The sequence below is a fragment of the Ovis canadensis genome, chromosome 2, assembly GCF_042477335.2.
Source record: "Ovis canadensis isolate MfBH-ARS-UI-01 breed Bighorn chromosome 2, ARS-UI_OviCan_v2, whole genome shotgun sequence".
NCBI classification, from domain to species: Eukaryota; Metazoa; Chordata; class Mammalia; order Artiodactyla; family Bovidae; genus Ovis; species Ovis canadensis.
The window spans coordinates 253036029-253049620 of record NC_091246.1 but is presented as its reverse complement, the minus strand read 5'-3'; the positions used below and the strand labels follow the sequence as shown (position 1 = coordinate 253049620).

At 53.9% G+C, this 13592-nt stretch overlaps 2 protein-coding genes across 4 annotated transcripts in view; both read right to left on the bottom strand.

Annotated features, from left to right (window-relative positions):
• The window catches only part of ALDH4A1 (aldehyde dehydrogenase 4 family member A1), a 32893-nt gene extending 26045 nt beyond the window's left edge, over positions 1-6848 (bottom strand). Inside the window, exon 1 of one of the 2 annotated variants that reach the window (XM_069575128.1) lies at positions 6475-6848. In XM_069575128.1, coding sequence (XP_069431229.1) covers positions 6475-6536 — 62 coding nt within the window. In that variant the 5' untranslated portion in view covers positions 6537-6848. The remainder of the gene's footprint in view (positions 1-6474) is intronic. The other variant, XM_069575129.1, reaches the window with a different exon arrangement.
• Positions 6849-11890: 5042 nt separating this feature from the next.
• Positions 11891-13592, bottom strand: part of IFFO2 (intermediate filament family orphan 2) — a 46572-nt gene continuing 44870 nt past the window's right edge. For both annotated transcript variants that reach the window (XM_069575127.1, XM_069575126.1), the window contains one exon: positions 11891-12336. In XM_069575127.1, the coding sequence (XP_069431228.1) occupies positions 12231-12336 (106 nt within the window). In that variant the 3' untranslated portion in view covers positions 11891-12230. The remainder of the gene's footprint in view (positions 12337-13592) is intronic.

Sequence of the window (13592 nt, the reverse complement as noted above, 5' to 3'; positions counted from 1 at the left end):
GCAAGTCCAGGACAACAACGTGGAGTGTCTCAGGGCCCCTCAGCCAGCTGATGGGACGGGTTCCTCCTCTCTTCTCCCTTCAGCAAAGAGGCCGCCCCGAGATGGGGAGTGACCTTGACCGAGATCACAGGGCGCCTATCAGCCCTGCCATCTCAGCCCAGGGCTTTCGATCCCTAGCGATGCCTGCTGGTAGGTGAGGAGATGGAAATAATGCCTGAAGCTACACAAGTTTTCTCGGTGCTGGCCAGTTTTTTCGGCTGTGCCGTGCAGCATGTAGGATCTTAGTTCCCCACCCAGGAAAGTCCCAGTGCCGGCCACTCTTCAAAGTGGGTTTAGCATACGAATTCATTTACTCTCTAGGACCATTTTCAAGGTAGCTACTGTTAATCTTTCTTTTCTACATGAGGACAAGAGGCAGCACAGAGAGGTCAAGGAACCCGCCCAGGGCCACACAGCAGCTAGCAGGTGGAGCCAGGACCCACCCCGGGCTGTCCGATGGGCCACTCCAACAGCAGCTGCTGAGCACCAGCTGTGTGCCGAGCCAGCTGCAGGGCACCAGAAGCCAGGTCCCCCCCAGGCCTGAGTGCCGGTGCTGACTGCGGCCTGAGTGGGGATTTTCACAAGTTTAGGAGCAAGCATTCCAGTCACTGGAGGTTCTACTTCTTCCTTTACTCAGTTTATTCACAGAAAACACTCTGGGTCCCAGGCCCCCAGCAAGCCGTCTGCCACTTCACCTCTAACCCTCGGGCTCTGTTGTTGCTGTTCAGGTGCTAAGTCACATCCAACTCTCCGCGACCCCGTGGGCTTCCCTGTCCTTCACTATCTTCCAGAGTGTGCTCAAACTCGCGTCCTTTGAGCCTGGTGCAACACGGCTATCAGTAGGATCACTCCCGTCTCACAGGCAGGGCACTGGGCCAAAGGACAGCAGGGCCACAAAGTGCTGGGTGAGCGCGGCTTCACCAGAGGAGGACACTCAGGCAGGAAGCACTGACCTGGGCAGTGCTTGAGAAATGAAAGGGCAGAGTATGGCCAGGGAACAGCGGGACGTCCCAGGCTCCTGGCCAGAACAGCATCAGGCGGGCTGGGACAAGCCCTAGGTGGTTTTGAAGTTAGGAAGACAAGACAGGCAGAGAGGCTGAAAGGCAGCCAAAGTCACCAGGATTCCTGCAGGTGAACTCCAGCCCACAAGCCCCCTAATGTCGGAGGGCCGGGCTGGAGTCACCTCTGGACCCTGGCACCCAGTGAGGTCTGATACAAGAGTATATAAGGGACAAATATTAACACTCTAAGTTTCCTAGGTGCCCAGTTTAATTCTTTTATTTATCAAATGTATATACAAGTATAAATATGTATCTTGGCTGTTTCCAAAGAGAATTTGCAGAGACTTCCCTAGTGGTCCAGTGGTTAAGAACTCGCCTTCTAACTCAGCGGACGTGGGTTCCATCCCTGGTCAGGGAACTAAGATCCCACATGGCAGAGGGCAACTAAGCCTGAGTGCCACAACTAGAAAAAACCAGAGCGCCACAGCAAAGACCCAGCACAGCCAAAACCAGAAGCAAAAGATTTAGGGAAAAACAACAACAACAAAGATTTTGCAGAGGATGCCCAAGACAAAATTAATGAAAGAGAGAAAGGCAGTCAGTTGGGAGCTCTGGTGTTTACTAGCTCAAGACCTTGGACAAGATTTCCTTAACTGCTACAGGCCTCAGTTGTTCAGTCTGTGAAATGGGGACAGTAACACGTAATTCATGGGGCTTTCCCGGTGGCTCAGTCAGTAAAGAACCTGCCTGCCAATTCGGGAGACCTGGGTTTGATCCCTGGGTTGGGAAAATCCCCTGGCGGGGGGCACGGCAACCCACTCCAGCATTCTTGCCTGGAGAATCCCCACAGGCAGAGGAGCCTGGCGGGCTGCAGCTCACAGGGCCACAGCGAGGTGGACACGACTGACGACGCGTGACACCTCAGCACAGGCTGCTGAGGAGCTAAGTGAAATCCCCTACAGCACAGGCTGCTGAGGAGCTAAGTGAAATCCCCTACAGCACAGGCTGCTGAGGAGCTAAGTGAAATCACCCCCATAAAAGGCAAACGGCAGCCCTGAGTGACCATCCCTGGCCCCTCCGTAAAGGCCAGCTGTTCACTGCGATCCTCTCCCAGACTGGTTATGATAAATTTCTGTTGACAGGGAGGAATCACATGATCATTCTTTCATTCACCAAATGTTTGCTGAGGGCTGACCAGGTGCCAGTCACAGTTCTAGGGCCTGGGGACATATAATAAGGGAGGTCAGTCGCAACTGAAAAAGCAAGCTACAAAAAAGCATCTGCAGAGGAGCCCATTTTTATGCTGTTTTTCCAAAGCATATATATTCCTGGGCCGTGAAAAGGCTAGTCGTCAAAGTGACAGCGTGGTCACCTCTGTGTGGCAAGCTGCCGAGTGACCTCCGTCACCTTTTTTTTTTTTTGCTTTATCTGTACTTTGTACAGTGGACTCATACTAATTAAATACAAAGAAAATGCACAGTCAAGAGTGCATTTAGGGACTTCCCTGGTGGTCCAGTGGTTAAGAATCTGCCTTGCAGTCTAGGGGTCAAAGGTTCAATGCCTGGTCAGGGAACTAAGACCCCACATGCCACAGAGCAACTAAGCTAGCACACCGCAGCTAGAGAGTCCCTGTGCGGCAGTGAAAGATCCTGCGTGACGGAGCTGAGACCCAACGCAGCCCAATAAATAAACAAATACTGTAAAATATCAAGAATAACTGACCACCACTTCAAAAGCCCCTTGGACAGCAAGGAGGTCAAACCAGTCAGTCGTAAAGGAAATCAGTCCTGAATATTCACTGGAAGGACTGATGCTGAAGCTGAGGCTCCAATACTTTGGCTGCCTGATGCGAGGAGCTGACACATTGGAAAAGACCCTGATGCTGGGAGAGACTGAAGGCAGGAGGAGAAGGGGGCGACAGAGGATGAGACGGTTGGATGGCATCACCGACTCAATGGACGTGAGAGTTTGACGTCCAGGAGATAGCAAAGGACAGGGAAGCCTGGCATGCTGCAGTCCATGGGGTTGCAAAGAGTCGGACATAACTAGGCGACTGAACAAATCACTTCCAAAAAAAAGAAGTATGTTTAAAAGTTGGTTGAGATTCCTGGTGCTCCAGGCAGAAAGGGAAGCACTGCAGAACCTCACCCATCCCAGGCTCCCAAGAGATGGTCTCTGTCAGCACTAGAATTTCATGTGTAGGCACCGAGAGTTACCACTAAAAATGTGCTAAAACTGCTTCCCCATAAACGCAGACATGGCATGCCACAGGTATATGCTAAGAAAGAAAGTGAAGTCGCTCAGTCGTGTCCGACTCTTTGCAACCCCATGGAATGCAGCCTACCAGGCTCCTCTGTCCATGGGATTTTCCAGGCAATAGTCCTGGAATGGACTGCCATTTCCTTTCTGTCAAAGAATTAAACAAGTGGCCAAACACCAAAACTATTCTAGAACCACGGTTCTCAACCAGGAGCGCCTGTGCCCCTGAGGTGACATTTGGCAATGCCTGGAGACTTCTTGTTGTCATAACTGAGGGATGCTATGCCATCTAGGGAGTAGACGCCAGGGATTCTGCTAAACATTCTACAATACACAGGCAGCCCCCACAACAAAGGATTATCAGACTCAAACGTTAATACTGCTGAGGTTGGGAAACCCTGTCTTGGGGCATCAAGCCAGCTGCTATATCCAAAAGAGGTAACCTGAGCCAGCAGATCTGATTACAAAATGCTTTTTCTCCACTCAGGAGGCATGAGCCTGGAGTCAGACAGAGGGTAATTTTATTGCTGTTGTTTAGTCGCTGTCATGTCCAACTCATGGACTGTAAGCCCACCAGGCCCTTCTGTCCCTGGGATTTCCCGGGCAAGAATACTACAGTGGGTTGCCATTTCCTCCTCCAGGGGATCTTCCCCACCTGGGGATCAAACCCGAATCTCCTGTTTTGGCAGGCAGATTCTTTAACTGCTGAGCCACTAGGGTAGCCCTTAGTCTCAACATTTTTAACAGGCAGATAAGTTTCCCATTGGTAAAACGGTAATAATACAGGGCTTATCTGCACAGGGCCAGGCCTATGGTACTTGATTGCTTGATAACTACTGCTGTTATGAGCTTTCCGTCCAACCCGCCCACCCCGCCCCAGCCCCCACCTCCCCCAGAATAGAGGTGTTTTTATACCAGACATTAGAGGGCTTTTTGGTTTGTTTTTTATGTCTAAGGCTTTCTTCCATTAAACTGAAAACTCTTGCAGGTTGCAATACCCCTCCCTACAGCATTTAGCACACCACGTACACAGGGCAGATACTCAGTAAACACGTGGACCTATGTGGCTTCCATCAGGGTCTGAGAGGCGTGGTCTCAGAATGCAGGGAAAGGCCTGCAAATGAGACCACACTGAGGATGCAGTGAGCAGGGCCCCCAACCTCAGTTTGGAGAAAAGAGTCCTCCTCCTTGTCCTCTTCCCTATCCCACCACCTGCCCCCACAGAGCACACACAGCTGCACTGAAACGCATCCGCGCCCAGGGCACCCTGTACCATTCCTTGGGACACTGATTAACTCGAGAGAGGCACAGCTTAGCAGGGGAGATGCAACTGATCAGTCCTAGGGGTCAGGCAAACAAAACTCAAACTGGGGCCAGAGCTGCCCAGCTCTGAACGGGAGGTGGACAGACGCATGGGTCCACAGGAGTGTGGCCTCACCCAACTGTGAGCCCCTCTGGGGCAGGATCTGTGTCCTACCTGCCTCTTCCACCAAGCCCACGGGGTGCAGAAGAGGGGTCTGAGGACATCTGTCACTGACAGGGCAAAGGTCCAGGAATCCCACTCCACACTGGAGGGGTCTGCAAATCTGGGTTTGCAGGGCAGCTCCACTTGGACCACTACACCTCAGCTTCTTCATCTGAAAGCAGCTACCCACCAGTGAAGTTTAAAAACGGGCGATAATGACAATCATGATTAATAGCATCAGGCACTGCCTCCGCACCAGGCACTCTTCAAAGCACTTCATGAGTCGTAACTTACGAATGGTCACAATAAGGCACGTAGGCCAAGTGTGCAACACAGGTTTGGCATGTTATATGTACTTCACAAATATTATTCCACCTATCAGAAGAAAGGAGTCCATTTTTCTGACCAACTGCTGCTGCTGCTGCTGCTAAGTCTCTTCGGTCGTGTCGGACTCTGTGAGACCCCATAGCCAGCAGCCCACCAGGCTCCCCTGTCCCTGGGATTCTCCAGGCAAGAACACTGGAGTGGGTTGCCATTTCCTTCTCCAGGGCATGAAAGTGAAAAGTGAAAGTGAAGTCGTTCAGTCATGTCCCGGCTCCTAGCGACCCCATGGACTGCAGCCTACAAGGCTCCTCCGTCCACAGGATTTTCCAGGCAAGAGTACGGGAGTGGGGTGCCATTGCCTTCTCCGACCAACACTTAACTTGAAAAAGGGGGAAGGAGAAAAGAGAGAAGCAGAAATGCCAGTCCAGAGGAGAGAGGGAACCCCAGGGAGGGTCCTGAACGTGAAACCAAGGGTGGGGAGAGAAACGAAACGTGCTTTAAAAAAAAAAAAAATAGAGGTGCCCTCAGAGGAGAAGGCTGTACTTAGGCGGCAGGCAAATGTCTTTATCCATCCGGAGAAAGACGAGGTGATCAAGCGGCTCCTTTCTCACCGTGGGGATCCAAGAGGGCACCGAACCAACCCACCTCACCCGCCAGTGGGCAGGACCCCTTAGCTAGAAGACCTTTGGGAGATGGACACATCGCAGGAGGTGGGTGTCGGGCGGCATCAGAGGAAGCGACCCCCGGTGGAGAGAAGCCTCTGGGAAACCCGGAGGGGGTCTGGCCCGGAGAGAGCCCGGTTCGGGGGCGAGGGTGGAGCCCGGTTCGGGGGTCTGGCCCGGAGGGAGCCCGGTTCGGGGGCGGGGATGGAGCCCGGTTCGGGGGTCCGGCGCGGAGGGAGCCCGGTTCGGGGACGGGAGTCGAGCCCGGTGCGGGGGCGGGAGTGGAGCCCGGTTCGGGGGTCCGGCGCGGAGGGAGCCCGGTGCGGGGGCGGGAGTGGAGCCCGGTGCGGGGGCGGGAGTGGAGCCCGGTTCGGGGGTCCGGCGCGGAGGGAGCCCAGTTCGGGGACGGGAGTCGAGCCCGGTTCGGGGGCGGGGATGGAGCCCGGTTCGGGGGTCCGGCGCGGAGGGAGCCCGGTTCGGGGACGGGAGTCGAGCCCGGTGCGGGGGCGGGAGTGGAGCCCGGTTCGGGGGTCCGGCGCGGAGGGAGCCCGGTTCGGGGACGGGAGTCGAGCCCGGTGCGGGGGCGGGAGTGGAGCCCGGTTCGGGGGTCCGGCGCGGAGGGAGCCCAGTAGGGGACAGGGGCGCGGGGTGGGGGGGGGCGCCCAGCGACTCCTGGGGCCCCGGGGCCAGCAGGCGCCCCTTGGCCTGCCCGGCGCTCACTCACCCGGCCGCCCTGCCCCGGCGGGCCAGCAGGGCGCGGCAGAGCGCGGCCGAACGCAGCAGCATCCCGGGATCCCCGCGCGGCCGCTCGCTGGACCGGCCCCGCTTGGAGCCACTGGACGGCACCGCCCCGCCTGGAGCGCACCACCTCGGTGGGCTGGGGGGGGTGACTGCCGCCTCGGCAGCCCTCCAAGTCAGGCCCAGCCTAAACGCCTCTGTGTTTGCCTCCTGCTAATAGAAGAATTCTCCCCCGAGGGCCTGACGAAGAACGTTATCATATGACGCAGGGCAAAGCAGCCCAAGAGCGAAGCCCCGAAGGGTACGCGTTTCCCGCTTTCTTCCTGTATGGTATGACCCGGTCGCCCTCCGACGGGGGCCGGGGGCAGAAGGGCGTGAGCTCCATCCACCAATCAAAGTGAGCCATGAGAGCTCCCGGACCAATCAGAGGGGCGGTCAAGTTGCAACCTGCTTAGGCCGGGATTAGAGGGGCAGAAGCAGCCAATGAGAGAGCGGGGATGGGGCACGTGTGAGGCGGCGCGGAAGGATTGGGGTCTGCTGGTCAGGTGTCGCTGGAGGCCCTACCCGGAGGCTCTCGCTGCCCTTGGCCGGGGGCTGCCAGACTCTTACACCCTGCAGAGGGCCTCGTGGCCGGCCCCCTTCCTCACCTCGGGGGCTGCAGCCTGGCTCTAGCCTCCTGGTAGGGACGCAGCCACCCTCCACTCCCGACCTGGAGCGGAGCCACCTAGTTGCCTAAGGCACAGCGCTGGGACAAATCGGTCTACTTCCTTGCAGATTACGGTCAATGTAAGATAAAACCCGAACCAATCTGCGCTCGGACTTCCCTTCAAAAGCTCTGGACGCGGAATCCGTTTTATTCCTCTGCTTTATTTTGGCGCCCCGGACCAAAATTTGAATGTTCTCTCCGGGAAGTTGTTTGCACGAACACGTGAACCTTATTGACAACTCAGATTCTGAAGTTCTGAGGATGGAATCTTAGGGGCCCGTTCTATTCCTTAAGTACTGTTAACAACTTTCCCAACGCTCTCTTCTAATGTATCTGTTAGTATTTTCTCCAGTGGTGTGTACCGAGAACCTGCTTAGGAGTTCAGAGTTCCGATGCTGATCGTGGTTTCTCCCTGTGACGTTGACAAGATATGTAACTTTCCTGGGCCTCAGTTCTGTGTCTGTAAAGTGGGGGTAATAATACCCGCCTTAGAACTTCCTCCTTATTTCATTATCACTCCTCTTTATCTGGGAGGCCACACTCTTTAAGGCACTTCGGAGAATTTAAACAAAAGAGTGGGGAGTGGGGAAGGAAACTTCAGTCCTCCTCTGGTGGGAGACGGGTTCCCAGAGCCCCTGCAGATACCAAAATCCACGGATACTAGTCACTTAATTAAGATGGCACAAGACAGTTAGCTTGCTCCACCAGAGAATGGAAAATTTGCAGATTCAGAGGGCAATATGATTAATAGGCCCCCAGTTCCAAACCAGGCTATGCTAGTTCTTCAGGCTGTGATCTCTCTGGCTCTCTTCCCCTTCTATGAAATATGTATAATTCCTGCTTTAACTGCTTCCAAAGATTTTATTGTGAGATGTGAGGTGATGTAAAATTTCCCTATTTGATCACTAATCGGCCAATGACTTTTAGTGTTTATGTGGCCTGTGTCCTCTTGCCCCTCCCCCATCACTTTATCCTTAATTTAAAAAGAAAAAAGCATCAATTCTAAGACATTTCACTTTATTTAAAAGAAGCCAATATACAGGATATAAAGGGCATGATATTTACAACAATACAGTAAACAGGTTGGTTTCCGGTAGGGTCAGTAGTCTTTCAATGAGTATAAACCCCCCCTTCCCCTTGACGCTAAACCCAGCTGGCAGACAAACAGCAACAGTGGGGTGGAATGGGACTTCAGGATATAAAGTCTCCCCAGATGGGGCTAAAAATAAGGTAGATGTGAAAATGTCCACGAAGGAGTCTATGGGCGGAGGGTGCCTTTACTTCACTGCTTTGATGGCTCGGCAGGGGGAATGGTGAGGGGTTTGCCCGAGCCTAACACACAGCCCACCCCGAGCCTGGAAGTCTTCCACTCATTTCTCAGCTGTCTCCCAAATACAGCTGACTTGGCAATGGATCTTGGCCGACCAGAGTCGGAGCAACTAATCAGAGCCCACCCTCTGAAGCAGAGCTTGCCCTCCGCCCAGCACCCCCTTTCCCTCCCACCACCCTACTCCATTCTGAATTCCCCACTGCCCAGCCACTACCACAAATGCCCGCCCCCCAGCCTTCCAATGGCCAGGGAGCTGGGGGATCAAGGGACAGAGAAATGGGGTGAGGGGTGACCTTTGCGCTGCTGAAGCCGCCCATGGGTATGGATGAGCAGGTGGTGAGGATGAGGAGAAAAGGTGAGGGGTACTGATTATATTAAATCCAGCAGCAACATGCATCTTGTCCACAGAAAAATGCTGGGCTACCATAACTGCCTACCCTAGATTTTAAAAAAACCTTTCCTTTCATAAAAATAGATGAGAGTCTCTTGCTTTATAAATAGATTACATTTCGCTTAAGTTATACCTTATATGACCCCCTGCCCCACACCCTCTCCCCCCATCCCAAGCCAAAGATTCTCCAGGTCATCTGAGCTCCATCCACGGAGCTAAGTCCATGATGGACAGGCCAGAGACCTCTAGACATATTGCCACAAGAAAACAAAATGTGTTTACTTGTCAATCATTTTTTTCCCTGTTCAGAATCTCAGAAGTGTGTGTGCGTGTGTGTTCCACAATCAGGGAGCCCAAAAGAAGCTACTCTCCCTGCCCCTCCCCAATCCTCTCTTTTTATAAACCCCCCCAAAATAGGAGAGCAAAAGAGGGCAGCACAGGAGAACCATCTGAGAACAATTCTGAAACACCAATGTCAATATGACACTGGGCTAAGGAATAGAAAACCACAATTAAGTATTTACATCTTTACAAAGGACGGACCAGTTGGTCCCAACTGGACCTGGTGCTGCCCCAGCGAGCGTTGGGGTCTTTCTTGGCAAGCTGTGAGCCCATGGCAAAGGGGGCAAGCGGGGCCCACTGGCAACTAACTCAAAAAAAGAACTTAGTGGGGAGGGAGGCAGCCAGGCTAAAGCCCAGGACCACACCCGGGAGGCAGGTCACTAACACTCTTGCTGTCCCCCTATCCACCAGCCCCAAATCCTTGCTCCCCAGGGAGAGCAGCTATTGAAAACCAGCAGGACGGATCTTTCTGGCCAGCATCTGACCCTGGCTCCTGCCACTTCCATACTTCCTAGATAAATTCAGAGTACCCTAGTCCCCAAAGACAAATATCCTATGTATACAAGGGGGGAAGGAAAAATAATACTACTGGACAGCAATCACCTCAGGAACCTTAGTTACCCCCTAAATACTTCTATTGTTGCTTACTGTCTTAATTCTGCCACCCTCCCACCACCCTGAGGCAGGCTTCCATGCTGCCCACCTGCCCACAGCACTCAATGCCTCCCTCACCCTGGGCAGAGGAGGCCCGGGGGGGCGGCAGTTTCCCACCCTCCCGGAAACGGAAAATCTTTTCAGCAGCTGAGGTCCAAGCCCAACTGGCTCTGATAACCTTTGGTTAAAATAAAAATAAAACAACAATAACAATAACAACAATAATAATCTGTTTGAACCCTGTAACCTTTAGAACAAGGGTCAGTGAGAAGGAGAAGTGGGTGATCTCTCCTCCGAAACCTCGTCCCTTCACGTACCTAACGAGGGACTATCTGGCTAAGAGATGCTGGGAATGGAAGACGTTCAGCCAGACTTTTACGGGGAAACAGCAGGAGGTTCTCCCATGAAAACAAAACAAAGCAAAAAAAAAAAAGGAAAAAATTCACAATAAAGGCCACCAAGTTCTCATAAATAAAAATTACACACCATCACTAACACTCTCCTCTCTCTCCATATATATATATATATATATTTATATAATATGAATATTATATACAATGGTTTTAAGACTGCAAAACAGGTGGGGAAACAGAAGAGAGAGGAGGCCCTTACAAATCACTGGTCCTCTGGGGAGGAAAGACAGGAGGCCTGATCTACTCAGAGCCCCTCCTCTGCCTGCAGACACAGGCAGTCGGGTAGTAAGGAGCTCTGGTCCTTGGGCACATTTCGCTCCTCTGACCTCCAGCAGGAGCTCCTGAGCCAACAAAACCAAAAATCCCCAATCACACCAGGGGATTGGTAGTAGTGAGTGGTGGGTCCAAAAAGATACTAAAAAAAAAAAAGTAAAGCCTGCTCTTCGGGCTCCCAGCTGAGATTTGAGGGTGGCCTCCACACAATGCCCTCTGACTCAGGTCCACTCAAGTCTGGAGAGATACTGGCTCAGATTAACTCTCCAACGGATCAATCAAGCAGTGAATTACAGTAGAGGTGAGCATATGTCCATCCATGAGCGTGCTCTCAGGCGAGCTCCCGCTCCGGCCACCTCCTCTGCCAGCAGTCCCCGCTGCCTCCCTCTGCTTCCCTTTCCAGTGCCCGCCGGTGGCCAAACAGTGGGCAGCTGGGGCACAGTGGAGAACCAAGATGCTGGCAGGCAGTACTGACCCAGCTCCCTGGAGGAGGCGGTGGCTACCAGGCCTGGCCCTCTCCAGACTTTCTCACAGAGAAATTTCAGATCTATAACCCCTTATTGTTGGCTGGGGAAAAAAAAAAAAAAACATCAGGGCAATAAAAAGACATTCCCCACCCCAACCCCCACCCGCCTCCCCAACCCACGGAAGTTCCTAGAAAGCAAGCAGTCAGGTGGCTGAGGTCCTCAGGACCCCCACCTCGCTACCAACCTTGACCAAACCCCCTCCCAAGTCAGTGCTCACCCGCAGAGGCTGTGAGAGAGAGAGAGAGAGAGAGAGAGAGAGAGAGGGAGAGAGATCACCCTAGCTTCTGCCTCCTTCCCAGCTCCAGGGGAAAACCAAGGAGCTAGTTGGGAGAGGGCCCGCCTCCCACAGTGGTATAAGGCAAGCTGCTTTTTTTTGTTTTTTTTTTGTTTTGTTTTTTTTTGCATAGTAGTTTAAACACAGTGAGGCTCCACCTTCCCCCACAGTGCCTTCTCCCTCTGCTTTGCCACTCGATCCAAAAAGAAAAGAAAAATTTGTCCTTCCCTCCCTCCTTCTAGCCTTCTCTCCCCTTCAGTAAAGGACATGCCCTCGGGAAGTCCCCACCCAGGCCTGGAAAGGTGAAGGCAGGCAGCGCCTTCCTGGGGGGGAGGTGGACCATCCCAAGTTCAACTCCAGCAGGGGCGGGAAGGCAGAGCTCATGGCCAATCAGAGGAGCAGGTGGGAGGGTAGAAAAAGGCATTGACCACACCCGGGGGGGCCCCCCGCCCTCACCTTAGGGTTTTGTATAAAAACACCTGCTAGGAATAATTCTTTGGAGCTCAAAGTGGCTCAGCTGAAGGGAAAAGGCACAGTTAACACTGCATCGTCCGGACAGAAGTCTGCATTTGTGATGCGGAGAACAATAGAAATTGACAGCACCATTCCTTGGGTGGGTGGATGGATGGGGGCACTGGTTGGTGGTGGGCGGAGAAAGGAAGGAAGGAAGCAGCGGTCCCTGGGGGCCTCCAGAGAAGGGAGGGCATAGGAAGTCTGCCTGGTCAGGGCTGGGAGCCCCACTTCCTGGCCCCGTGGGGAGAGGCGGGCAGAGGCCCCATCGCCAAGACCACCAGGCACGGGCTGGGGGGGGGTGGGGGGCGTGCCTCAGTCATCAGCTGACCATGGGCTCCACGTCCGCCTCCCGCTCAAAGTCGTCCGGGATCTCGTCTGTACTTCCTGAGTCGCTGCTGGCCACGGAGCTTGGGGATGGTGAATTCCTGGAAGGGCACAACAGAACAGGAGACTTCAGAGGGCAGCCTGGGGCAGACAGCGGGAAGGATGGAGCAGCCCCTCCTAGAAAACCTAGCCTCCACGGGGGATCCTCACCGAGACCCACCCTCTCTGCTTTCCTTAGAGTCTTCGAAGTTCAGGGCTTAAACAAGTCTCTCGAGACCTCGTGCAACGCCCTGGTGCTGAGCGCTCCATGGGAGCAGGAACCATGGGTCCAGTTCAGCTCCTACACTCCCATCATCTGGGCCCATCATCTGGGCAACTAACTCAGAGCCCAAAGGGAGGCCACAGAGAATAGCAGTTAACAGCACTGGGTTCGACTTTTCAACTTATCACTGCTGAGCCGGGGGAACCTAGTGCAAGCTGTTTACCCTGCCTACATGCACACTCCTCTATCCAAACAATGGAAACAGCAGAAGTGGGTTCTGGGAATCAGTGAGCTGAAGGTAACATGCTCAGCTCCCCCCTCCGCCCCACACACACACAGCTTCCCCCTGCTTCTCCGTCTCTTATGGCCCAAACGGTGCAAGAACACCGTCATGATGAGAGAAATGATTATAACTAACATATTTGTGCTTCAGGCCAAGCGCTGTTACTTGTCATTTTATCACTAACATGTCTTTCTCCCCTGAAAGGGGGCTCCCCAGGTGGGTCAGTGGTAAAAGCCTGCCTGCCAATGCCAGCGATGCGGGTTTGATCTCTGGGTCAGGCAGATCCCCTAGGGACGGAAATGGCAACCCAGTCCAGTATTCTTGCCGGGAAAATTCCATGGACAGGGGAGCCTGGTGGGCTACAATCCATGGAGTCACAAAGAATCAGACACGACAGCAACTGCACACACACACACACACTCCCCAAAAAGCTGCGTGTTCCCTAAGGGCAAGAGCTGTCTCTGTGCTGGCAGGGAAGGAGGCCTGATGTGTGTTGGTCTCCTGGGGACCAGCTCATGTGCCCTTAGGTTAGAAGATGGGAAAGGAAGGAAAACTGCTTCCTCAGGAGCCATGTAAGCCCCGCCTACCTCCCCACCCAGCAGCTCGGCAGGAAGTGGGGCGTGGGCTCCAGGAGGGCAGGGGCTGTGACCTGCTCATCGCTGTATCCCCAGGGCCTTGCACAGAGCACAACTTCTCAAAGGAGTCTTCCACCGCCCCATACGGATGGGAACAGGCTGGCTGTGCGAGCCACGTGAGCGTAGCTGTGTAAGGCACGCGGTAGGTGGCTGACGGTCACGGGACGCCCAGACCGC